Raw genomic sequence first — 26,082 nt, forward strand, 5'->3', positions numbered from 1 at the left:
AACACTGATTCGAGTGCAGCTGCTGCTCTTGCTCTTCACGTTCCAGTAACATCATTTAACAGTGCACAAATGAATGGAGACATCAGCAGGAAGGAGGTAATCACACCCACAGCACTAATTATTGGAATAATTAAGATTAGTGGCTGACTGGTTTCTGCTGCCTGTTCAGACTGTAGAAAGCTACATCACAACGACTGAAAGACTTTGTCCTGACTTCACTAGTTTTGTACAAACTAGTTATAAGTGCAGTAGTTGGTATCCCAAATGCAATTCAACAAGGAGCAGAGAACACAGAGCTTGGGGGGGGGGGGGGTGGTAAGGGGGGCAGTGGTAAGGGGGGGAGAGGGGGTGGTAAGGGGGAGCTTTCAGCAGGAAGCAGCATTTACAGACTGAGTTTACGTTTGTGTTTTCATAGCAGAGTCCTCTATGGCTCAGACAAATGGACTTAATTCCACTTCGATGCCTTTTATGTGGGTTTATATGGGGTTGAAAAGGAGAGTAAATCAGCCACGATGAATGCTATGGTCTAATTCCACTCCTGTGCCTCATAGTCTAATAGAAGCTAAGATTTTGCTGTTCAGTTGTTCCACCACAATTTGGTCCAAAATTGTGTTGTTGCAGGTACTCCTCTTCCACATGAGAAATGGACTGAAAGCTTTGCACAAAATCCTACATTATTTGTCATAAGATATCTAGTACAGTGAGAAGGGTTCTTCTGCAAACAGACCAACAGATTATCTCCAGGATTATATACACCTGTGTTTAGATCACAGTTACAAGATAAAGTTTTACAGTGAAAAAGTCCATTACCATCAAGGACAGGCAGCATTAGAGTACTGTTGTGGAATTCATTCATGAGCCTGATGACTGCAGGGAAGAAACTATCTTTTAGCCAGTTGGAGCATGCTTTCACACTCTTAAGCCTTCTACCTAATTGGAGGAAGGAGAGAGAATGTATCTGGGTTGGTGCTGAACACAAAGCTCCATGACATTGCTTCTGAAAAACCCAGCAATCATCAGAAAATTCAATGTGTACTCCCATCAGCCTTATTCTGTAGCCTGCTGTGAGTCATTATGCTGAACTTAGGACAGCACAGGCAGTATCTACCTTTGTTCCCTGCCCAAGCTAAGCCTACGGTACAAATTCTGGGTTGAAGCTACATCTTTTAACTATGCACAGGTTCAGTATTTGATCTGGTAGCTACAAAATGTTAAATGAAGTGAGAGTGTTCCTTTTGCAGTGTCTTCTTACTTCCCAGCCATTTAACCAGATTTAGAATCCACTGTGACAGAAGCAGTTAGCGTGGGCAACAAAAGGCAGCCCCACCAGTGTAGCCCTTGTGATCAACTAAAGTAAATTAAAAAAAAATTCTCAGCACGAATTATTCATATTGGGTCACAGTACACAAGAAAAAATATTTCCATTTATGCTGCATATTTCACAACCACAAGAATACCAACATCCCTCAACATGATAACTAACAATCTGTTTCAAAGATATTGACTGTTGGACAAATATTAGCAGAGATACCATGCATAATATCTACTTTGCAATAGGGCAGTGCTTCTCAATCTTTTTCTTTCCACTTACATACCATTTTAAGTAATCCTTATGTGATTAGTAAGTGATTGCTTAAGGTGGTTTGTGAGTGGGAAGGGAAGGTTGAGAACCATTGGTCGAGATCCAATTGTTACTGAAATATTTTGCTTGAGAAAAATGGTCATTGGCTCATTTCCTTTGGAGTTATGAAACAGTGCACATAACGAGTCAATTAGGTACGATTAAAACAGTGGCTTTCAAACTTTTTCTTTCCACCCACATCCCACCTTAAGCAATCCCTTACTAATCGCATAGGGAATACTTAAAGTAGTATGTGAGTGGAAAGAAAAAGGTTGAGAACCACTGCAATAGGGGCATGAAATTTTATGTGTTAACCTGAAAGCAATGGGGCCTTGGTTTAAAACCTTATACAACGATGCTGCAATTTTCCAACACTGCAGTGAAATAACAACCTAGATATATTTTTTGAGGTCAAGTCTCCTAAGTTGGAATGAGACCAACATCCCTCTAACTCAGGGAAAGTGAGCAATGTACCATGCATTAATTAGATAGGTTGTTCTACTATTTTCTACTGAATCAAGTAATAAACTGAATTTATGATAAGAAAGAAACCTTGATTACACAATTCAGAAATTCAAATTACATGTGAATTGAAGATTAACAGTAATCTGAAGAAACTATTGCAAAAGATTTTCAAAGCAATAAATTTTCATGACAAAATTATCATCCCAAACTGGGCAATTGCTGTTTTGACTGCCATTGTAAATAAGGGTTTTAATCATCAAGGATGTTATCTGACAAAACAAACCCCATCTCTTTTAACAAATACCATATATTTCGGCGTACAAGTTGTGGATCCCAAAATAACCTCTCAAAAAATGAGGGTTGATATACGCCAGATATCCCTTTGAGATCTCAAATTCTAATCTGCACTGATTTGGCGTACAAGTCAACCCTTGAAAAACCGATTCGGCATATAAGTTGACCCTGAAAAACCAAGAAAAACCCAACTGCAACAGATTTTCATTGAGATTTTTATTGAAAACAACAACACATTTAGAATCCTTCAAAATCACTCTCACTATCATCCTCTGAAGCAAAGATGGCAGCAAACACATCCATACTCTCACTGTTTAAACAATCATCATTCGGGTCCTAGTCTGTATCTAATAAGGCAGTTTCAGCTTCATCGTCAGTGTCCTACCGTAAATCATCTTCCGTGCCATGAATTGTACTAGAGATATCTCACTTTTTAAATCATTTTAGCAGTCTCTACTTTTAATTTTGTCCCATACCTTGAAAATGAAGTTACACAGCACATCAAGTGATCTTCTTTGGCTTGGCTTCGCGGACGAAGATTTATGGAGGGGGTAAATGTCCACGTCAGCTGCAGGCTCGTTTGTGGCTGACAAGTCCGATGCAGGACAGGCAGACACGGTTGCAGCGGTTGCAGGGGAAAATTGGTTGGTTGGGGTTGGGTGTTGGGTTTTTCCTCCTTTGCCTTTTGTCAGTGAGGTGGGCTCTGCGGTCTTCTTCAAAGGAGGTTGCTGCCCGCCAAACTGTGAGGCGCCAAGATGCACGGTTTGAGGCGATATCAGCCCACTGGCGGTGGTCAATGTGGCAGGCACCAAGAGATTTCTTTAGGCAGTCCTTGTACCTCTTCTTTGGTGCACCTCTGTCACGGTGGCCAGTGGAGAGCTCGCCATAAAACACGATCTTGGGAAGGCGATGGTCCTCCATTCTGGAGACGTGACCCACCCAGTGATATAGCATTTATAAACAACCTTTCTGCACTCAATGCTTGACATCCATGTATTCACATAGTCTTTGAATGGCTTGTTCAAGAAGACATCAAGAGGTTGTAATAGACACCATACCACCCAGGATAACCACAATGTAAGTATTATATTGTCCTAATCTACTTTTAGTGTTCTCAGTTAAATGGCTATGAAACATATCCCAGACCAGCAAACTCCATTCTTTGAGTAAACTGCCTGGATGCCAGTTCCACACATGGTCTATCCATAGTTTTACATAATTTTCATCCATCCTTTTTCATGAAAATGTACAAAAATACCTGCACGGAATTTCATTTTCAGTTTAATTTTGCATTTGAAGATTACCATGGGTGTTAACTTTGTCCCGTCAGCCATGAACGATAACACCACAGTAAACCTGGTCCTTTTGTGGACTGTACTTATGGTTTGCAGTTTTAACACCTTTCCATTGTACCATTCTATTGCCTATCATGTCGAAATTAATGTGATTTCATCTATGTTTCCAATATTTCTCAGTGCAAACTGGTGTTTCTGCAAATTACGTATAATAAACTGGTGAAAACTTACAACTTTATGATCAAGATCTTTTGGTAGGTTCTATGCAATTTTTTTTAGGCTTCATACCAGATATTTCCTGTTCATTAAATGATTGTACCAGCCTTCTGTAGTCACAAAATCATCACGACATCTGAGTGTGACTTGGCCCACTGCAGTGCAAATGTTCTTATTTACTATGTAGCAATCTTGCCTCTGTTCACGTACAGGTACACGATCCTTTATCTGGAATCCTTGGGGGACAGTGTGTTCCGAATTTCGGATTTTTCCGGAATGTGGAAAACCCACCTGAATTGTGCTGCCCCCTTCCAGTCGCCCGGCAGTCTCCCCCAACGGCCGTCTCCCCGACTGCGATCCCTCGGCCGTCTCCCCGACTGCGGTCCCTCGGCCACCGGACATCTTCCCCTGACTGCCGGTCACCGGTCCCTTGGCCCCCTCCCCCGATTGCCGGTCACTGGTCCCTTGGCCCCCTCCTCCAACTGCCGGTCCCCACTTGCCGGATTTTGGAACTTTCTGGATTTTAGGTATCCAGATAAAGGATTGTGTAAATGTACCCATTCTGCAATCTGATTTTCCAACTCTGGCCAACGAGTGATTCCTTTTCTCAAAGAACATTGCCTTTTTGGTATTTTTCTTAAGGTTTCTTTCTTCCTCCAATCTCTTATCAGCTTCTCAGACACATCCAATTTTCTTGCAGCAACCAAGTTGTTGGTTTTCATGGCCATTTCTATCACTTTCAACTTAAAGCTCACTTCACATTTTCATCACGTGCTGCACTGTGTCAATGGACCCTCCGTGATAGCAATCATCTCCAGCCAACGCCCAGCAGATCAATCCGTGTGATCTATGGGGTTCGAAGTATACACGGGTCAATGGCCCATCTCAAGCACTGAGAGCTTTGGGGGATAGACCTATATGCTGGTCAACAGGGCACCTCAGGCAGCCAGAAAATGGAGGATGACATATGCTGGATATACCATAAAATCCTTAAAATTAGGCTGAAAAAAGCGGGAGGGGGGGGAGTGTGTCAACTTGTATGCTGAAATATACAGTATATTAGAATATTGTTTCACTGAAAGCACCTTTTAAAAGTTGGCAGTATTTAGAAATGTTCACATAAAATTATATAAACAAAATAAAGCTATGGAGTTTGCATAGGCAGAATTACAAGGTAAACACATTCAATCCCAATGTGGATTTGATGCAGTGACCAGGATTGCAGAAAGATGAATAAAGGAAACAAATAGACTATTCAAGCCCTTTTAACCTTTTACATCCTTAAATTATATTGGCCAATCACCGATTTTGCCATAATATGTTTGATGCAAACTTTGATAAGTATTCACATTTATTTTTGAATGTGATTAACATTGCTTCTAATTTATAATCCATGCCTTCATAGTTTTTTTCCAAGTCTTTCTAACTTCCCTTCTGAGTTGTGTCTCAATTTGTTAAGAAAAAATTGTAACAAAAAAACTCTTAAAGCTGTGTTGATTATCAGTCCTCCCACTCTATTCTTAGACCTTCCATCAAGTTGCTCATTGGGCCCTGTAATGGAAGCTTCCAAGTGGGATGCCATAGAACAAAATGTGGATTAGTCTACAAAACATCTAAACATCTACCATTATCTACAATGCCACTTCGACAAGGAAGGTTTCCTTGGTTTAGATGTTTGTGGTGTTCATTTATGATTTGCAAAAGTTTCATTCTAATAACTATTTTACTTTCATTATCAAACACATAAATATAAATTTTATTTTACCTTTAATAAAAAGTGGGTTGTTTGGTGTAAGTTCTTTGTTTGGTTTACTTTGAATGTTCCCATGTTTTTTTGCTTCAAGGTATTGATTGATCCTTAAATCGATATTTTGCTTTAAAAATACGCTTATTTCCTATAAAGAGAGAAAAAATTAGCTATAATTCTACCCAGAGATTAACATCCCAATAACAATGTTCTAAATTTATCCCAATTTTTCCTGATACACCAAAAAGATAATAATGAATCAAATGTGTGAATCAAAAACCCCTTGGCTAGATAGCAAAATAACAGGATTAATTTTCTTACTTTGTAATACTAGAAAGGAGGGTCTAACAGAAATATAAGTTCCTGATGTGTTTGTTGATCCCAATGCTGAATTTTCAAACATGCATTAGTCCTGGCATGTTGATGCTGAACTGTAGTCAATCTTTCCTTACTCATGATTAATCTTGTTTCCTTTGGTCTTCCCAAATCACATAAAATCTGCTGGACAGTGTATGATAATGATGCCCAGATAAATGGCATTGTTGCCTTAAACTTGGTTTCAGAATATCCTAGGAATAGCTTTGATCCATTCTCTATCTGAACTTCATTCATTGATTTCTACAGTAATGTTACAGTATTTTGACTGGGTACTCTTGAGAGTCTAAAACAATTAATTACATACTCCATGTGCCATATTTATTTTTTACTCTATGCACAGGTTTTGAAATAACTGAAGTATCTTAGAACATTATAGTCATTAGGAAATGCAACAAAGAACAGAAAAACATCAAATTATCAAATGCACTTTGTTTCTAAACTTTTGCAAAGATTTTGGAATGTGTGACTGCTGGGTGAATGAGTGTATATCACAGTATTGCTCCAATGGATCAGAAGCCTAAAATATCGTCAACATAATCATCAGAAAGTAATGGTTACTACCCCCTTCCCCATACACCTATCTCAGAAAAAGCCCAGAATTCCTGATCATAAAAACTCTGAGACCTCAACTGAGAGCCTACACACTCTCCAACCATGTTTACTCCAGAACTGGCCCTTTTCTATTTTAATTTTTTTCTTTTTTTATACATGCCCAACCCAGTCCCTCTTTAATTTCATACTTTCCTTCACATTCAAATGTGTTTCTTTTAAAAAAGCAACATCAATTTTCATTTTCTTAATAAACGCCAAGACTCGCTTACGCTTGATCGGACTGTTTAAACCTCAAACATTAAAAGTAGCAAACCTCGACTTTGACATATCTCTTTCTTGGCTTGGCTTCGCGGACGAAGATTTATGGAGGGGTAAATGTCCACGTCAGCTGCAGGCTCGTTTGTGGCTGACAAGTCGGATGCGGGACAGGCAGACACAGTTGCAGCGGTTGCAGGGGAAAATTGGTTGGTTGGGGGTTGGGTGTTTCCTCCTTTGTCTTTTGTCAGTGAGGTGGGCTCTGCGGTCTTCTTCAAAGGAGGTTGCTGCCCGCCGAACTGTGAGATGCCAAGATGCACGGTTTGAGGCGATATCAGCCCACTGGCGGTGGTCAATGTGGCAGGCACCAAGAGATTTCTTTAGGCAGTCCTTGTACCTCTTCTTTGGTGCACCTCTACTATTATTACTAAATACCAATAATATCTTTATATGAAAACTCAAATCAACGTATATAGGCCCTCCAGTAGGAGAAAAAAATCACAAATTAAAAGCTAACTAAAATGAAAATTAAAAAAAATTAAAAAAAAATCCCCCCCCCCAAAAAAAACTACCAAAAGGTAGTAATCCCTAAACAAGAATTGGGTGTGGGTCACCCACCAGTGGCTGATGACTAGTAAAGAACTTAGAGCAAATCTCTCCCTCCCCAGCCAAACAATGAATAACATCAAAATATCATAATAACCAAAAAAAGTAGAATAAGAATAAGAAAATTCTTCTATTCATCCAAGAGATTCCAATCTCGGAGATCCCATTTCAGAAGAAGTTGGACTCTTTCCATTCACATTTTTCCCATTTCTGCCATTTCTTCCGTTTCCAGAACAACCAGATTTTTCTTTAGGAGACAATGGTGGACTACGTCTTTGTCCTCTTATATCTGGCAATGAATCAGCAAAAATCATTGCTTCACAATCATTCTCAAAAAACCGAAATTGATGGTTTTCATAAAACACCTTCAACACTGCCGGGTAGCGAAAAGTAGACTTATAACCTTTACGCCACAAAACTTCTTTAACTGGATATATCGCCATCGACGCTGAATGACCTCTTGACTCAAGTCAGGATAAAAAAAACTCTGCTATTCTGAATCAATAACGGAGTTTGTCGTTGTCTTGCATTTTGCACTGCTAGTCGAAGTATTGCTTCTCTGTCCAAATAATTCAAACATCGAATACCTTCAACACTTTTTCTGTGTTAGAAACCATTTGTTGTTTACAGTCCAAAAAAGCAGTCTGAAATTTTTAAAATTCTTCATAAGATGCATCCACACGTGCTTTAACTGTATTCAGTTCTGAACTTATCATTTGAACCATCTCATTCATTAAAGGCTGAATGACTGCATTTAGTTGCTTACACTGTAAATCAGAAAAGCTCAGCCCTGCTTTCTCAGACGTAGTGGCAGAACCAGGTAACTGCAGCTCCTGCTACAACTCAACAAAAGGCATTTTAAAAGTTTTACTGCGGGTCTGGACTCCCAGCGACGGCACCCCGACTTCCTCAGGGGGTCACCGCTGGTCTCCCCCCGCAGCTCGTTGATTTTTCACAAAATCACGGAGGAAAGCGATATCTTCAGGTTGAAATGCTTCCTGATGCATTTCCACCAATGGAGTTGTCTTCCTGCGTGCTCCCTCCGCTAAAATCGAAAGGCTTTCAAAATCGGGATCCAGTTCTTGGGAACACGCACCTTCTTCCAGAGAATGGGTAATTCCAGCGGCATCCTTCACTTGGTGAGTAGTAGACTTTTTTTTTCAGCTCCCACAGGCAGTCTTTGTGGTTTATACACTGAAGAAATTAAACCTGAAGCTGTATCAAGTCGTCTAGGCCCCAAATCTTCATCACTTCGAAAATGTAACTTCTTCTGCACTTGAGGTTTAATCTTTTTACCATTAATGGCCATAATAGTTCCTTAATACATTAAACTAAAATTTAAAAAGTTTAAACTTGAAAACAAAGGGTTAAAAAACGGATATTTAAAAGTCTGGCCAGAGAGGTCGAGATTACACGTCTAGACTCTACGCCATCTTGCCACGTCCCCACTTTTTTCTTTTCATGCTCTATCTTACTTCTCCATTTCTGGTTATATGCCATCCCATCTACGAAATCTCAAAGACTCTGATGCTATACATTCTTTTACTCATTGTTTATAATGAATATTCTTCCATGTCTATAAAGTGCACAGGATATTTTAAAACCATGAAAATTGTTGCATAAATTCTAAACCTTTGTTGTACTATTTCTTTTGCAACATTTACAAATAACTTAAAACAGTTCAATTTCTTTTACATTAAGTCAAGTTTATTGTCATCTGATTGTCCAAGTACAACCCAATGAAACAGTGTTCTCCAGTTCTCGATGCAAAACATGCAGAATCATAACCAGACAATATACATACCACACATATAGACAAGCAATACATGTGTAGGACAAGTAATTCATCTATACAAATAAATAAATAGATAGATATTGTTTCATGAATATGAGAGTGCGAGCAGCTCCTTTGGTTGTTCAGCATTCTCACTGCCTGTGGGAAGAAGTAGTTTCTCAGCCTGGTGGTTCTAGCTTGGATGCCCCTGTAACTCTTTCCCAACAGGAGCAGCTGAAAGATGCTGTGTGCATGGTGGAAGGGGTCCTCAATGATTTTGCATGCCTTCTTCAAACAACGATCCTAGATCATCTCGATCTTGTGGGGGGTGGGGGGGGGGGGGGGGGGAGAGGGAGACTCCAGTGATCCTCTCTGCCACTCTTGTGGATTGACCTCTGATCCATTTTCCTCAGCAACGATACCACAATGTGATGCAGCTGTCCAGGATGGTCTCAATAGAATTGCTATAGAAGGATGACATATTGTAGCCTTGCCCACTTCAGTCTTCTCAGGAAGTGCAGTAATCGTTAAGCCCTCCTGAAAAATGATATGTTGAGTGTCCACAATAGGTCACTAGTTGAGTGAACTCCAAGGAACTTAGTGGTCTCCACTCTCTCTACTAGAGTTAATGTGAAGTGGAGGGTGGTCATTCCTGGTCCTCCTGAAGTCTTCAACATGATGGTGCTCGATGTTCTGCTACTAAACCAATCTAGATAGACTTTCTATTAGGAAGTCAAGGATCAGCTACGGAGATGGGTGTTGAGTCTCAGCGAGGACAGCCTCTCCACTAGCCTCTGGGGAATGATCATATTAAATGACAAACTGAAGTTAATGAACAACAGCATGGCATATGAGGTATTGTTCTCCAGGTGGGTCAAGACAGAGTGAAGGGTCAATACCACCGACTCAGGAATCGTTTTTTCTATAAGCAAATTGAAATGGGTCCAGCATCTCTGGGAAGAGTGCTTTGATGCGTTCCATCACCAGATGCTTGTAGCATTTCATATCTTTTTAACCTGCAAAAGTTCAGTCAATCAATTGTTAAAGAACAGCACATTTGATCTCCCAAAATTCGACACTTCACACTTGGATTAAATTCCATTTGCCATTTCTCTGCCCATATCTGTAACTGATCTACATCTGTCATATCCTTTGATTACCCTCTAAATTGTCCACAGCTCCACCAATCTATGTGTCATCAACAAATTACATGTCAGCCCACCTACTTTTTCAACCCATCACTTATGCACAGCACAAAGAGCAGGGGCCCCAAAACCAAGCCTTGCAGGACACCACTGATCACACCAGTCAGGTAAACACCCTTCTACCACTACGCTCTGTGGGCCAGCTGATTCTGAATCTAAACAATCAATTCACTGTGGATCTCATGCATCTATACCTGCTGGATCAGCCTCCTACAGGGGACCTTGTCAAATGCCTCATCAAAGTCTATGCAGTCGAAACCCACTGCCCTACCCTCTTCAACCATCTATGACAACCTCTTCACAAAACTCTAACAAATTTGTAAGGTATGACCTGCCCAGCACAAGCCATACTGACTGTCCTTAATCTGACCTTGCTTCTCCAAATGTGTGTAAATTCTACTATGTATCCTTTCCAATAGTTTCCCTACCACTGATGTGACTATCACCAGCCCATAATTTTGTGGATTATCCCCGTCTCTCTTTTGATCAAATGAACAACATTAGCTACTCTTCAGTCCTCACCCATTGCTAGGGAGGATACAAATGTCTTTTTTAAGGCTTCCGCAATCTTCTCAGATACCCATTTCAATAACCCAGGGTATATCCCATCAGGGTCAGGGACTTTTGAAAAGCATTTTATATCTTGGTCTCTCACTATGATTCCTATCATAATTCTCCATACCCTCTCCTTGTACTGATGCAAAGTACTCAATAGTTTTGAATATTATGTCATTTTTTTCTATAAAAGCTTCTTAGGTTTCTTTTTAAAAAAAACTATACATCAATAAACTAATTTATAATGCCATTACTTTTTACGACCACTGAAAATCAGTGGTATTTTTCTAAATTTTTTTATATATAGTAAGTTGGGGTCTTAGCTATGCCCAAATTTCATATGGCTACACTTAATCTATGCATTTTGTGCTGTCACATATTGCACAATGGGAAATACATGCTGATAACTGCCACAGGATATCAGCTCCCTAAATCTCTTTCTCTGTCTGCAACCACTATCACCTTTACTTTATTGACAAGACTGTGGCTTGTCTAAACTTTGTCATCATTTATCCTAAACTGCAAACATACTGTCAGACACTTTCTGTTTCCTTCCTCTATTGCCACTGAAACTCAATGGAATGTTAGCCCCAATCTCCACCCCCCTCCTTCCCTACTTCCAACACATTCTTTCCCAGGGTCATAACTTCCCTCTGTCTTCTCTGCCTTTTACAATCTACAGACATTCAAACATTTGCTTAATGAAACCTAACTATGGCTTTCTAGATTATGTCTTATCTGGTTTTCTAGTGTTTGGCAACATTATGCAGAATTGAACTTAATTCTTTCTAATAGAATTCCCAATTGGAAGCAATCTTGAAAACAGGGAAGGAATGCTTGTAATTGTGGAATAGACATAACTTTGAAATAGTAACAAGTGTAGAAAAGGATAGCCACATTGAAAAACAGTTTATCTAAATATTTCACAGTAAAAATACCTGCCAGTTACCATCAATTTTGTTGGAATTACATTAGCATAATATAATTACTTATTATATTAACACTTACTTAAGTGGGATATTGGACCATTACTATTAACAAGCATATTAAATTACTCTAATAGATTTTTAATATAATTTGAAGACATATTTTATTTAATTTTAATTGAAAGTTTTGTTTGATCAAATTGCACCAATTGACAATTTTTCTACCTTTTTAATGCTCAAATACCAAAGGAAGATAGTTTGAAATAGCAATAAAAAGGTAAAGCATTAAAAAAAACAAATTTATAAAGCTATTATGTTTCACAATACAATTCAGACAAAACAGTCATCGTTTAAACATTAATGAATCATGGAAAGAGCACAAAACAGTGAGCAAAAACAATTTAATTTGTTGGAGGAACTCAGCGTGTAGAGCCGCATCTGTGGGAGAAAAATAACAGTCGACATTTTGGCCTGGAACCCTTCATCACGTTTTGATGGAGGATTCCAGACCAAAATCTTGCCCTTTCTTTTTCTCCCACAGATGTGGCTCAACCTGCTGAGTTCCTCCAACAGATTGTTTTTGGCTTCATCCTCCAGCATTTGCAGTCTCTCTGTGGGTGTCCCAAGTAAATAAAAATCTTCAGCTAGTGACTAATTTTCATCAGGATGAAATAAATGTTCTACAGCTGCACCCTGGAACATCCACTGAACATTTCATTTACTGGAAAAATATGAATCACAATTATTTATCTTTAACTGGCATTTGTTCAATTTATAAATCTTTACACCTTTGTAAATGATGTATTTTGAAAAGAAGCCCAAATACCAACAAATAGCACAATGAGAAAAGGGTCACAGGGCTCATGCCTGCTTTGTCAACAAAGAGGATGATGTGCAAAGTAACAATTATAGGGCTTCCCTCCTCATAGCTATCAGCTTAAATCCTTAACCCTGGTGGAGGTAAATAGATCGCATTTCTGTGGCATGCAGAAAGTATACTTTCACAGAAGACATAAGAGAACTCATGAGACAAAAATATGAGCTGTACTCTTCTTGATAAGGATCATAAAGAAACATTACATGAATAGACATGTCCAGAGATTAATCTCTGTGAAAGAACAACAAACAGATGCTATTTTCAGGTCTAGAGTTTCCCTTTGTGACAATGTCACGAAACCTTCCTCAATTACCAGTCATACATGTAGGTTCATTGACTTCAGTAGCAGGGGCCTGTCTAAGTAGAGGCTAGATTCAAAGATGTCTTATCTCAACATGTGTTTTCACTGGCAGCAATGGAGAATGAACAAATCTCGCATATTGAAGCCACCACTGTATTGATACATGCAGCAATGTCTCAGGCCTATCAAACCGGTTTTACTTCTGGGATCATAGATCCAGAACACGATGAAAAGGCAATGACTGTGATTCACTGTCCTGATTCTGCCATCATCTAAAATAGCCAGACAAACAATGTATCTGGCTTTCATAAAGACACGATGTGCCAATGGGATTGTAAGGGGCGACATAAAACTTCCCTCATGGAAGTTCTGGAAACATAAAGAGCAACCGGATTTAACAAGGGCACCACAGTCCCATAGCCATTTTGCTCGCACAAATTTGGCCAATCTTTTAAGTTAATATATTGTCTAAAATGTTGAAAGCTAACACGATAGAGCAGTTTAAAGGATTTTAATAATTGATTAAGGTGGAAATTTGTCCCTTCTTTAACTGAGGGCCAAGATGCCCTGCTACTCCTGTGACATGGTTACTAACTCATACTAACAGTAGTTTTCTAATTAAAAAAAAATCTCCTGTAAAATAAAGCTCCTGGTTTCTTATGCCATTATTGTTCACTTTGGAGAGATAGCTATCTTAATTATTTTAATAATCTTCCAAATCAATAATATTCAAAATTTTATAGTTTGCCAAAGTGTATTAGAAAAAGTAGTTTTATGTGATAAAACAGCCATATAGGTTTCTGATGTCACAAGAATTGTTGGGAATTTAAGTGTAATTTATAATACAGTACTAGCTTCCTAACAATGCTCAATATTTGTAATTGTATTTTGTTCTTTCCTTGCAGCATCTTTTTTGGATTATAGAAAGTAGATTCTGTTATACCTGCTTGTGGTTTTCAGTAAACCAGCTGGTGTCTTTATTTGTTCCTTGAGGCAGAATGTGAGGATCCACCAGAACTGCAAAGTTCCCACACTATAGAACAAAAGGAAATGTTATGACTTGTCTTGTAGATAGAAGAAATTACAGCCAGACTTCTGACACAGCTGATCTTTTTGAAAGACATTTACCTGGATTGAAATAAGTGGTTTGTTTTAAGTGATCCAAATTTACAAAAATTCTCTGAAAGTAGATCTAATTCCAAAAAGTGCATGATTTGCAGCATTAGCTAGATCCATAAAAATGCAGCCTTTTTTCATCCATCACATAGACAAAATATTAGCAATGTTACAGATGTTAAATTCTATTGTATTTATAATTATTTAAATATTATTTAAATATATGGATTAGCACCAAAGTAACTACAAGAGTTTATATCTTATAAGACAAGAATAATTCACATACTGAGATATAATCCCAAACTGTTGGATCTCATATTTCAAAGCTGGTTAAATCCTTTTTGTTTATATTGATAACAATGCCATTACTTACTATGCAATTTGGTGCCATGAAATTTCTGTGTAATCTTTTGGAACTACACTTTTATTATTCCATATAATAATTTAAAAGAAAGTGAACAGATATTTTTTGACACACGTATCATTTGAATTTGCTATCTAGCAAAATATTGCCAGCCTCAAACAATGAGTAAAATAAACACAGCAGCAATATTGAATCATTTCAACATCAAATAGTTTTTTTTTGACTCAGAGATGTTAGAAGTAAGAATTGCTATCAACTCAAAAGAGAGATCAAAATGGCAAAGTTTTAAAAAGAACTATTACCTGAAATAAAGCACATTATGCCCACCTACTCCTCATCAATGCCCCTTCACACAGAAGGTACAGAAGCCTGAAGACCAGAGCCTAGGTTTAACAGCAGTTTCTTTTCTACTGCTATCAGACTCTTCAACCTCCCCTCTGCTCTGTTCTGCTCTGACACCACAAGAGGACTGACTGCACGACTACAATGCTTCTTTTTTCTTGCACTATGATAACTGTGAATATTTATTATCCATCTTTTGTATTTATCTCTTTAATTTAATGTATATTATTGTAATTGTTTTTTTTTATGAAGTACCTGCTCAAATGCAGCAAATAAAAATGTTTTGCGGAAACTGCCAAAATGTTTGGCCTGGAAGTCAGCCTGAAGAAAACTGAGGTCCTCCATCAGCCAGCTCCCCACCATGACTACCAGCCCCCCCACATCTCCGTCGGGCACACAGAACTCAAAATGGTCAACCAGTTTACCTACCTTGGCTGCACCATTTCATCTGATGCAAGGATCAACAACGAGATAGACAACAGACTCGCCAAGGCAAATAGTGCCTTTGGAAGACTACACAAGAGTCTGGAAAAACAACCACCTGAAGAAACACACAAAGATCAGCGTGTACAGAGCCACTGTCATACCCACGCTCCTGTTCGGCTCCGAATCATGGGTCCTCTACCGGCATCACCTACGGCTCCTAGAACGCTTCCATCAGCACTGTCTCCGCTCCATCCTCAACATTCATTGGAGTGACTTCATCACCAACATCGAAGTACTCGAGCTGGCAGAGTCCGCAAGCATCGAATCCACGCTGCTGAAGACCCAACTACGCTGGGTGGGTCATGTCTCCAGAATGGAGGACCATCGCCTTCCCAAGATCATGTTATATGGCGAGCTCTCCACTGGCCACCAAGACAGAGGTGCATCAAAGAAGAGGTACAAGGACTGCTTAAAGAAATCTCTTGGTGCCTGCCACATTGACCACCACCAATGGGCTGATATCGCCTCCAACCGTGCATCTTGGCGCCTCACAGTTCGGCGGGCAGCAACCTCCTTTGAAGAAGACCGCAGAGCCCACCTCACTGACAAAAGGCAAAGGAGGAAAAACCCAACACCCAACCCCAACCCACCAATTTTCCCTTGCAACCGCTGAAACCGTGCCTGCCTGTCCCGCATCAGACTTGTCAGTCACCAACGAGCCTGCAGCAGACGTGGACATACCCCTCCATAAATCTTTGTCTGCAAAGCCAAGCCAAAGAAGAAATAAAGAAGAAGACATTGCACAACATGTATGACAATAAATATTATCATGGTCAAATATCTCAATTTATTCTCCTTCAGGAATCTTTCATGATTCTTTTTATTTTTTTCATCTATAAAACTTTCCCCAGAATCTTTTCCCACAAAACTATTAACTTTTTGCATAAAATGTGCATTAAGAAATTTATTTCCAAAGTAATTTGCTATGGGCACCTCAAAATAGGTGCTACATAATCTAGACAAAGATGGAGACAGATTTGGGCATACTGATTGATGAAAAAACCTGGTCTGATTTATGTCGGGACAGCAGGACCAATACTATTAATGCAAGCTATCGATTGGCGCAATACAATTTTTTGCACCAACTATATCTTGCTCATAAAAATCACACAAATTAAAAGCAAAAATATCAGATCAATGTTTTAGATGCAGTGAAGAAACAGGAACCTTTTGGCATTCAACCTGGTCACATTCTAAGGTGAGGCCTTTCTGGGAAGATTTGGGAAATCTTCTAGAACAAATCACTAAGGTTTGATTTATACAGATGCCGGAATTGTTTATATTGGGAAATATAGCAGATGTAAGACCTAAGATGAGGCTGTCAAAACACTAATTAGAATCTGTAAAGATCACACTGGTGGTCGCAAGGAAGTGTATAGTGGTTACCTGGAAATCTGATTCCCATCTTGATATGACCCGTTGGAAAGCGGAAATATTTACTTGCACTCCCCTGGAGAAAATTACTTAGAACTTTAGGGAAAAAAATACTAAAAATTTGGAGTCCATATCTTCACTCATAGGTTTAGATTCTTAATGAATCCCCCCCCCCCCTTTTCCCCACCAACCCCTGCAACGAACCACCTGGGATTCTGGTTAAGTCAGGATATTTGCCCCTTGGGAGGAGATTGATGAATCCAATCAAAAATTTTTTTTTTCTTCTTTTCTTTTCTCATCTCTTTTTCTTTTCTCTTTTCAATTATATTAACTATTTAACTCCTTTTTTACCCTGGGTGGATGGGAGGGGGGAGGGTTAGGGACTGTTCTCTTTTTTTTCAATTTTTTTATTTTCTTACACAAAATCAACATTGATGATAAGATTATGTTTCTTTTATGTAATTAAAGAATTTCTTGCTTTCATGTTGATTTGAAAATATAAATAAAATAATCCAAAAAATATGCATTATCCTTATTCTATGATGTCTAGCACTTCTTCTCTTAATCTTGGTTTCCTGATATTTTACACCAGATAAGTTTTGCTGAAACTCTAACTTGGGAGCTACCTCAAGGCAGAATATGAGGTGGACCCAGTTAAGCTTGTGCAGAATCTAACTTATTATGCTGAAGAAAGCAAGCTAGGTTAATTATAGCTTACATCCCAAGTTCTACTCCATATTCCCAGTGTGCATATTTAAAAATAACATCCTCAGACAGATGTGTAGCCAAATATTAGATGCTCTTTTTTCATGCAATGAACTATATAACATTTATAAAGATTACCTCTCTTGTAGAGTTTATTTTGCTCAAAGGCATTTTCACACAGCTGGAAGGAAGCCAGACTTGGATCATATCCCAAGAAATTATTTGAGGTTGGCCTCCCCTTAAGATGTTTAATACTGTCTTATTATGACATTCCCCACACACGAATAAAGGTTCAAATGATAATTTATGGTGAAGTATTCAAAAATGAAGTGCTCTTCACAATGCTTGAAGGGATAGTAAAACCACATGGAAGTAGTCGATCAGTGGCAGGCAAGCTTAATAAAGGGTTCCAACTTGAAACAATGAGTGAACATTTCTAGCCATGAATGCTATCTGACCTGCTGAGTTCCTCTACCAATTCTTTGTCTACCTGTGGAAGTAGTGATTGGTTCTGTTGAAGAATAAAGAAAAACCTGCAAAATTAGACAATCTCTTTCTTTACAACCTGAAGTCAATTCATGTGGCAGTGAGTAAAACTATTTGATCTGTCAATATCGATAGATAAAAACTTGTGTGTTTGAACAATGGTAATGAGAAGTATATTAAAAAATAAAATTTCTTCCAAAAGGTTAAGAAATTATCTATTTGTATCCATATTACCAAATATCCTTTGCCATTCAACATAATCAAGTTCACAAAGTTAAAAGGTGCAGGGATGATCTAACATAATTTTAAATCCAGTTACAACATGTCCAACTTGACCTTTCATTATCTATTATCTAGAATCTATGTAGGATCATCCCTATTTGATTGTTTTTTTTAAATTTTCTGCGTAATCTCTTTTCAGGGAGATAGCTATTGAATAAATATAATGTAAATAGTTGAGTTTTTTTTAAATTAAATGCATGTCCAGTCATATTCCACTGAGAGCAATATAATTCTTCTTATGCAGTCTGTTGTGATCAAGGATTTCCTGATTGAGATTACTGATCACACTTGTACGAATGTGGGTGAAACACGAAAGTCTGCAGACACTGTGATTGTTGTAAAAACACACCGAAATGCTGGAGGAACTCAGCCGGTCTTTCCAGCATCTATAGGAGACATTTTGGGCCTGAACCCTTTTTCAACGAATAAGCAGATTTCCTATTCCTGCTTATTCTTTGAAGAAGGGGTCAGGCCCAAAACATCAGCAATATACCTTTGTCTCCTACAGAAGTTGAAAAGAGCGGGTGAGTTCCTCCAGGATTTCAGTGTGCTCTTACTTGTGGGAGTGTGACAGAGTACGAGGTGAGAGTGGTGATGCTTGACTGGGCAAGTCAGGTGGATACCTGAAGGGGTAGTATTCTCTTTCTGTTGTTTACACAGGGCTTACATTTGCTCCTTCAAGTTCAGGTTTATTGTCACATTACCAAGATACAATGATAGAGGCCAATTTGCAAGCAGAAAACTCATATAAAGTACAAGTAAGACATAGTAGAGTTATAGAAAAAGATTAGTTTAGGAGAGTTAGAAGGAAACATGAGAAAGCCTTGGTTAGTACAATTAAGGAAATCCCCAAGGTGTTCTCTATGAACATAAAGAACAGAAGGATGACGAGGGTGAGGTAATCGGGAATAATGGGGGGTAAGTGTGCCTGGAGAAGGAAGAGATAAGGAAGGTCTTTAATGAATACTTTCGTTCAGCGTTCACCAGGGAGAGGGTTCTCAATGAACACAAGGTTAGCATAGAACAGGGTAATATTCTGCAGCGCGTCAAGATGAAGTTTAATGTATCATATATGTTGAGTGGGTGGGGAGGGGTGTGAAGGAGGAAGGAAAGGGAGGGGGGAAAAGGGGGAGAAAATGACACTGTGTATATTCAAGAGGGAAATGTTTATGTGTATTTTGGTCAATTTTGTTCATAGTGTGAAAAATAAAATTTTTTTAAAAATGAAGAAAGAGGAAGTGGTGGACAAACAACTGAAGGATTCTTTGGGATAGAATTTGCATTTGGAAAGGCATAGTCTTGGTATGGCTTTGTAAAAGGCAAGTCAGGCCTAATGAGGCTAACTGAGTTTTTTTTTGAGGTGAAAAAACATTGATGAAGTTCGAACAGTGGATGTGGTATATATGGATTTTAGTCCAGTGTTTGAATAGGTTCCGCATGTGTTGTGTTCAAAATAGGTTTGATGGGTTCAAAGAGAATCAAGGCTGGACATGTGTTATGAACAAACAGTGGTCTATGTTTACACATAGGAGAATTCACAAAAATGTCTGCCCACTGACAGACTAATGGAAACAGCACACAGGCCCAGTATACCGAAAAATGTGGATTTAACTTGTTCAGCACCCACAGGCACAGAATACTGAGAGACAAAGGTTTAATTTCTTCAGCACCCACAACCCACAGGCATGGTATACTGTGTAACTAAATGAGCACATACTCAGTGTTGCAGTTGCTGGTGATCCAAGATGAGCCAATTGCATTGGCCCTCCAGAGTTGCCTGTGACTTGCAGCCTGGAGTTCAGCAATGGTCAGAACTAAAGAGCACATACACAGCAATAATACACAAAAAACTACACATCGAGTGCAAGTAACTCACTACTGAACATTCTCAACTCCCGATTGGGAACACAAGGGTTAAACACACAATGTCCACCCACTCACAGGCACAGCACACTACTGAACAGTAAATTAATTACAACTAACAAGTATATCAAATGAACCAGCAGTCCCCATGGGTCGGTATCCAGGATGGGGCCACTGCATTTATCCATAGCCTGCAGCTCAATGATGGTCTCATGTAGCAGCAAGAACAAAGAGCAAAGAGATTGCACGAAGTTGGCTTTTTCAATGCAAGACACATCCATGTGACTTGCGAGGATCAATCGTGCATCAGCCTCACCTGTGAGAAGATCTAACCATTGGTTGACACCTGGAGGACCAATCACACACCAGCTTCCAGGGCCAATCATGCATCAGCCTCACAGGTGGGCAGATCTAACCCTTGACTGGCAAGTGAGGTGACTTCTAACTTGACTTTAGCCAGAGAGGGACATGTGACCCTCTGCAATCCAAATTCCCACCAGATTCCAGACAGAGAGGTCAAATGACCCTCCCACAATCCAAACTATACCATGGGGAGCTCATTCAGAAAATTAAGGAAACTTGACTGCACTGATTCGGAATTGACTTGCCCATGAAAGTAGAGGATGTGGCATATTCTGTCTGGAGGTCAGTGAATAGTTGTTGTGCAATGATCTGTTGTGGGATCCCTGCACTTTGGAATTTTTATAAATGACAAATGGTGGGGGGTGTTTGGGTTACTAAGTTTGCAGAATACAGGAAGGTTGGAGGAGTTGTGGATATAGTAAAAGGTTGTCATAGGATACAACAGGATAGAGTCAGCATGCAGAGTTAGGCAGAGAAAAGTCAGATGGAGTTCAATCCAGGTAAGTGTGAAGTGATGTACTTTGGAAGGTAATATTTTAGGGTTTAGTATGTGGTCTGTAGAAGGATTCTTAACAGTGAAGAGGAGCAAAGAGATCTTGGGGTTCAAGTCCATATATCCTTCAAGATTGTTGCAAGTTGATAGGATGGTTAAGAAAGCATATAGTGTGCTGGCTTTCATTAGTATATTGAATTCAAGAGCCATGAAGTAATGTTGGAGCTCTTAAAAAAAAACTGGTTAGAATAGTGTTCGGTTCTTAAAAGATGAAGAACCTTTAGAGCGGTGCAGAGATTTTCCAGGATGCTGCTAGGAATGGAGAATTTTTTTTATGAAGCAAGGCTGACCGAGCGAAGGCATTCCTCTTTGGAGTGCTAAAAAATGAGAGGAGACTTAATAGAGGTATGAAAGATTATGAGGGGCATAGATAGGGTAGGCAGCTAGTATCATTTTCCAGGGCAACTATAGCAAATATCAGAGGACATCTGTTTAAGATGGAAGTTGAGGGGAGACATCAAGGTTAAGTCCCCCCCCCCCCCCACAAAGAATAGTAGGTCACATCTGGTCTGGAGAGAGTACCCATTTGAGTACTGAAAACTTATGTTGACCAACTGGCCAATGTTTTAATGGATATCTTCACCATTTCACTCTGACAGGGCGTGGTACTCACCTTTTTCCAAATAGGCCTCAATCCTTACCAGTGCCCAAGAAGAGTTTGATAATCTGCCTAAATGACTATCAACCAGTGGCACTCACATGTACAATGAGTGTTTTGAGAGGCTGGAGCTGAAGCATATCAGCTCCTGCCTGAGCAGCAGCATGGATCCATTCCAATTTGCCAAATGAAACAGATCTAAGGCAGATGCCATCTCACTGACTCTGCACCTGCAACACCTAGACAGCAAAAATACATACATCACTATGTTCATAAATGAATACAGTTCCGTTCACTGAAACTACTATAGGACCATAGAGATGTAATGGAAAAGGGTTATATGGAAATACTAGATATCATGAGATTGTAAAATATTCATTGCCTGATTAATATAGATTTTTAATATCTTTTTTTCTGAAATGAAAGGATATTTAAAATGATTTGTCAGTCTTTCACAATTTTATCCCAATGAAGTGCCTTTGTTCAGCTTTTAACTTTTTAATGTGAGGACTAGTGATGGAGTGGATGGGTTCAGTAATGGCAATTTGACCATGACCATAGAAAGATGACATCTGATTGAAACACGAGATATTTTCTTTCCCCATAACAGAAGGCAACGTGTTGAATCACGGTTGAGGGATTGAGTTTAGGAGTAGGGAAATAATGTTGCAACGGTACCGGGAACTGGTGAGCTGCATTTGGCGTGCAGTTCTGGTCTTCTTACTTGAGGAAGGATATACTGGCCTTGGAGGCGGTGCAGAGAAGGTTCACTATATTGATTCCAGAAATTAGGGGGTTGCTTAATCAGGAAAGATTGAATCATCTGGTGCTATTGTTATGAGCCCATAGGACCCCAAAACCCAGCAGCAATAGACATTCACCAAGACAAGCAGTTACTTAAAGAAAGGTTGTTTTTAATTATCTTTAAGCATGAAAACAGAATCAAACCAACTTGTCTCTATTAACTTAACTAACCCCCCCCCCTTCTAATTCTGAGCGCACGTGTATGATGTGTGTGTAAAAAAAAATTATAATTTTTTATTTTTCACACTGAACCATATCAACCAAAATATATACAAACATTTCTCATTAAATATACACAGTGGCATTTTCTCCCTTATTTCCCCCCCTACCCAAACCAATAAATATTCAGCATATACAATACAATAAAACTATTAAACAATGTCTTCACACAATGAAAAATAAACAAGAAAAATGTGTCATCTACTTTTACACACTGGATCAAGTCATTTTGTCTTCTTAACATGGGTGGAGGTCCAAGGCAAGCCCTCTCTGTTATGTTCCATGTACGGTTCCCAAATTTGTTCAAATAATGTGACTTTATTTTTTAAATTATATGTTATTTTTTCCAATGGAATACATTTATTCATTTCCATGTACCATTGCTGCATTCTCAGGCTCTCTTCCATTTTCCAAGTTGACATTATACATTTTTTTGCTACTGCTAAGGCTATCATAATAAATCTTTTTTGTGCTTTATCCAATTTGAGGCCTAATTCCTTACTTCTTAAGTTACTTAGAAGAAAGATCTCTGGATTTTTTGAAATGTTATTTTTTGTGATTTTATTTAATATCTGATTTAGATCTTCCCAAACATTTTCACTTTCTCACATGCCCAAATTGCATGTACTGTTGTTCCCATTTCCTTCTTACAGCGAAAACATCTATCTGATAATGTTGGATCCCATTCTTTTAACTTTTGAGGCGTGATATATAACCTGTGTAACCAATTATACTGTATCATGCGTAACCTTGTGTTTATTGTATTCAACATAGTTCCAGAACATAACTTTTCTCATGCTTCATATTTTATCTTTATGTTTAAATCCTTTTCCCACTTTTGTTTAGGTTTATAGCTTATTTCATCATTTTATGTGTGTGTAAATTTAAGAAAAGTTCTTTGGTTCACAGTTCAATCTCACTTCTCCCTCTTCCAAGTTCTCTGGTTGCAGGCAATTCTTATTCTGTGCACGGAATTTAACATGTATAAAGTTCAGCAGGATTTTGTGCTCAAAAAGTAATTGTTTACCGCTCAGGAAGGTTATTGTAGGGTTTGCAGAGAGATTTGTTGTTCCAGGATTTCCACAATTGAGGTACCACCATTAGTCACCTCAATGTCTCGCTGGCAGCTGCAACGTGGACTGATATTGGGGGCACCAATAAGTGGAAAGCCCTGCAAAAGGTAGTGGACAGAGCCCAATACATCATAGGCAAAACTCTCACCATTATTCAGAAAATCTATATGGAATGCTGCTGTCAGGGAGCAGCAGAAATCATCAAGGATCTTCATCACCTTGGACATGATCTGTTCTCTTTGCTACCATCAAGAAAAGTAGTATAGGTGCCACCAGATTCAGCTGCTGCTCCTCCACAAGACTCCTGATCAACAGACTCAATCTGAGACTCATTTAAAGACTCTTACTTTCTACATTATTTATTAGTGAATATTTATTTTTTTCTGCATTTGCAGTTTGCTTACGTTTTTTTGTTTACATATTTTTCTTTTGTATAAATATCTTTTTCTTGAGTATAGTTCATTCTACTGATAAGTAAAAATTTTGCCTAGCCTGCAACAAAAAATAAGAATCTCAGGGTTATATGTGATGTCATGTATGTACTCTGACAATGAATTTGAATGTTGTCTATATGGACTACATAGGCTGATCCAGAAGGTACAGGTGCATGGATCGATGGTTAATTGGCAGTTTACATTTGGAATTAGCTGGCCATTTAAGGCAAAGGTGCGTCTTCTGGCTGGTGTGGCCAATGGTATCTCTGTTGTTTGTGATTTATATAAATGACCTTGACAAAAAGTAGATGGGTGGGTCAGTAGGTTTGCAGATGACACTAAAACTGTTGGAGCTGTGGACTGTGTAACATGGCTATCAAAAAATACAAAAGCATATAGATCAGTTATGGACATGGGCAGAGAAGTGGCAGATGGCTTAATCCAGAAAAGTGTGAGGTTTTGCACTATGTGAGTTCAAATTTATGGGGCACATATACAATTACTAGAAGGACTCTTGTAAGAATTGATGTGCAGAGGGATCTGGGGTTCAGTTCCACAGCTCCTTGAAAGTGGCCTCACAAGTAGATAGGGTGGTAAAAGAGGCCTATGGCATACTTGCCTTTATTGGGTAGGGTACTGAGCATCAACACAAGGAAGACATAAAACTTTAGCCAGGCCTCACTTAAAATGTTGTGCAATTCTTGTCTCTACATGGCGAGATGGATGCCGAGGCTTTGGAAGGGGTGCAGAAGAGGTTTACCAGAATGTTACCTGGATTTGAGGATAAGAGCTGCAAGGAGAGGTTGGAGAAACTTGGGTTGTTCGCTTTGGAGCATCAAAGGCTGAGGGGAGACCTGACAGGTATAAAGAATTAGGAGGTGCACTGATAGGGTATAGAGTCTGAATCTATTCGCCACAGGCTAAAGTGTCATAATGTGTTTAAGGTACAGGTGGGGGTGTGGTTTGTGGAAGGGGAAGAGCAAGTTTAAAGGAGTGTGAAGGCAATTTTGGCATTTTTTTTTTAAAATGGTCAGGAAAGGCTTACAAGGAATAGTGGCAGAAGCAAATAAGATAGTAGCATTTCAAAGACTTCAAAGACTTCTTGATAAAAATAGGGAATGGGGGATACATCACATCCAAGCAGAAAATTTTCAGCTTAAATTAGGCATCAATGCTGACTCGTGGGCATTGCCTACGATACCATTCTATTTCCATTTTCAAGCAATTGATGATCAAATGACTCAAAGAGCTCTGTGCTTTGTGCAGTAGCAGGAGAAGCTCCTGGAGTTGTCTGTCAGTTAGCAGCCAAGTTCCCTTGTAGGTCCTCAATCAATGAGTTCCACATGATCATTAGTCCTGCTGGGCAATGACCCTTGCTTGCTTAATCAATGGCTGGTTAACTTAACCATGATCATGCTACCCACAGGAGGGAATATTCTGGAAAAAAAATTAATGTTTCACAAAACCATTCCTTCAGTTGTTCCCATATAGATTTAAAATTAAATTTTTAAATTTAGACATACAGCATGGTAACAGGCCATTTCAGCCCATGAGTCTGTGCCACCAAATTTAGACCTAATTAAAGATACACCCCCAGTACATTTTAAATGTTGGGAGGACACCAGAGCCCCCAGGGAAAACTCACATAGACATGGGGGTAACGGACAAACTCCTTAGACAGCGTGGGATTCAAACCCTGGTCCCAATCGCTGGCACTGTAAAGGCATTGCGCTAACAGCTATGCCAACCCTTTAATCTTGCTCAAATGCACAGCTATTGAGATCCAGATTCTCACTATCAGGAGATGTTCACCAGTGAACCACACACTTTTATTCTGGGTTTGGTGTTGCCTGACCTGCTATGCATTTTCCATTTTTATTTCAGGAGTATGGAGGATTGTTAATTTTACTTGCATACTTGCAGAATATGAAGGAATTGCTTTAAAGTCTCATT

At 39.0% G+C, this 26,082-nt stretch overlaps 1 protein-coding gene across 9 annotated transcripts in view; it reads right to left on the minus strand.

The window, feature by feature from the left end:
* slx4ip (SLX4 interacting protein) overlaps positions 1–26,082 on the minus strand; it is a 179,824-nt gene that overhangs the window by 90,823 nt on the left and 62,919 nt on the right. For 8 of the 9 annotated variants that reach the window (XM_069931867.1, XM_069931865.1, XM_069931864.1 and 5 more), the window contains 3 exons: positions 14,011–14,100; positions 5,657–5,786; positions 811–930 (listed from right to left, as the gene is read on the minus strand). In XM_069931867.1, coding sequence (XP_069787968.1) covers positions 811–930; positions 5,657–5,786; positions 14,011–14,100 — 340 coding nt within the window. The remainder of the gene's footprint in view (positions 1–810; positions 931–5,656; positions 5,787–14,010; positions 14,101–26,082) is intronic. The other variant, XM_069931866.1, reaches the window with a different exon arrangement.

Source organism: Narcine bancroftii, chromosome 4 (genome assembly GCF_036971445.1).
Source record: "Narcine bancroftii isolate sNarBan1 chromosome 4, sNarBan1.hap1, whole genome shotgun sequence".
Classification (NCBI taxonomy): domain Eukaryota; kingdom Metazoa; phylum Chordata; class Chondrichthyes; order Torpediniformes; family Narcinidae; genus Narcine; species Narcine bancroftii.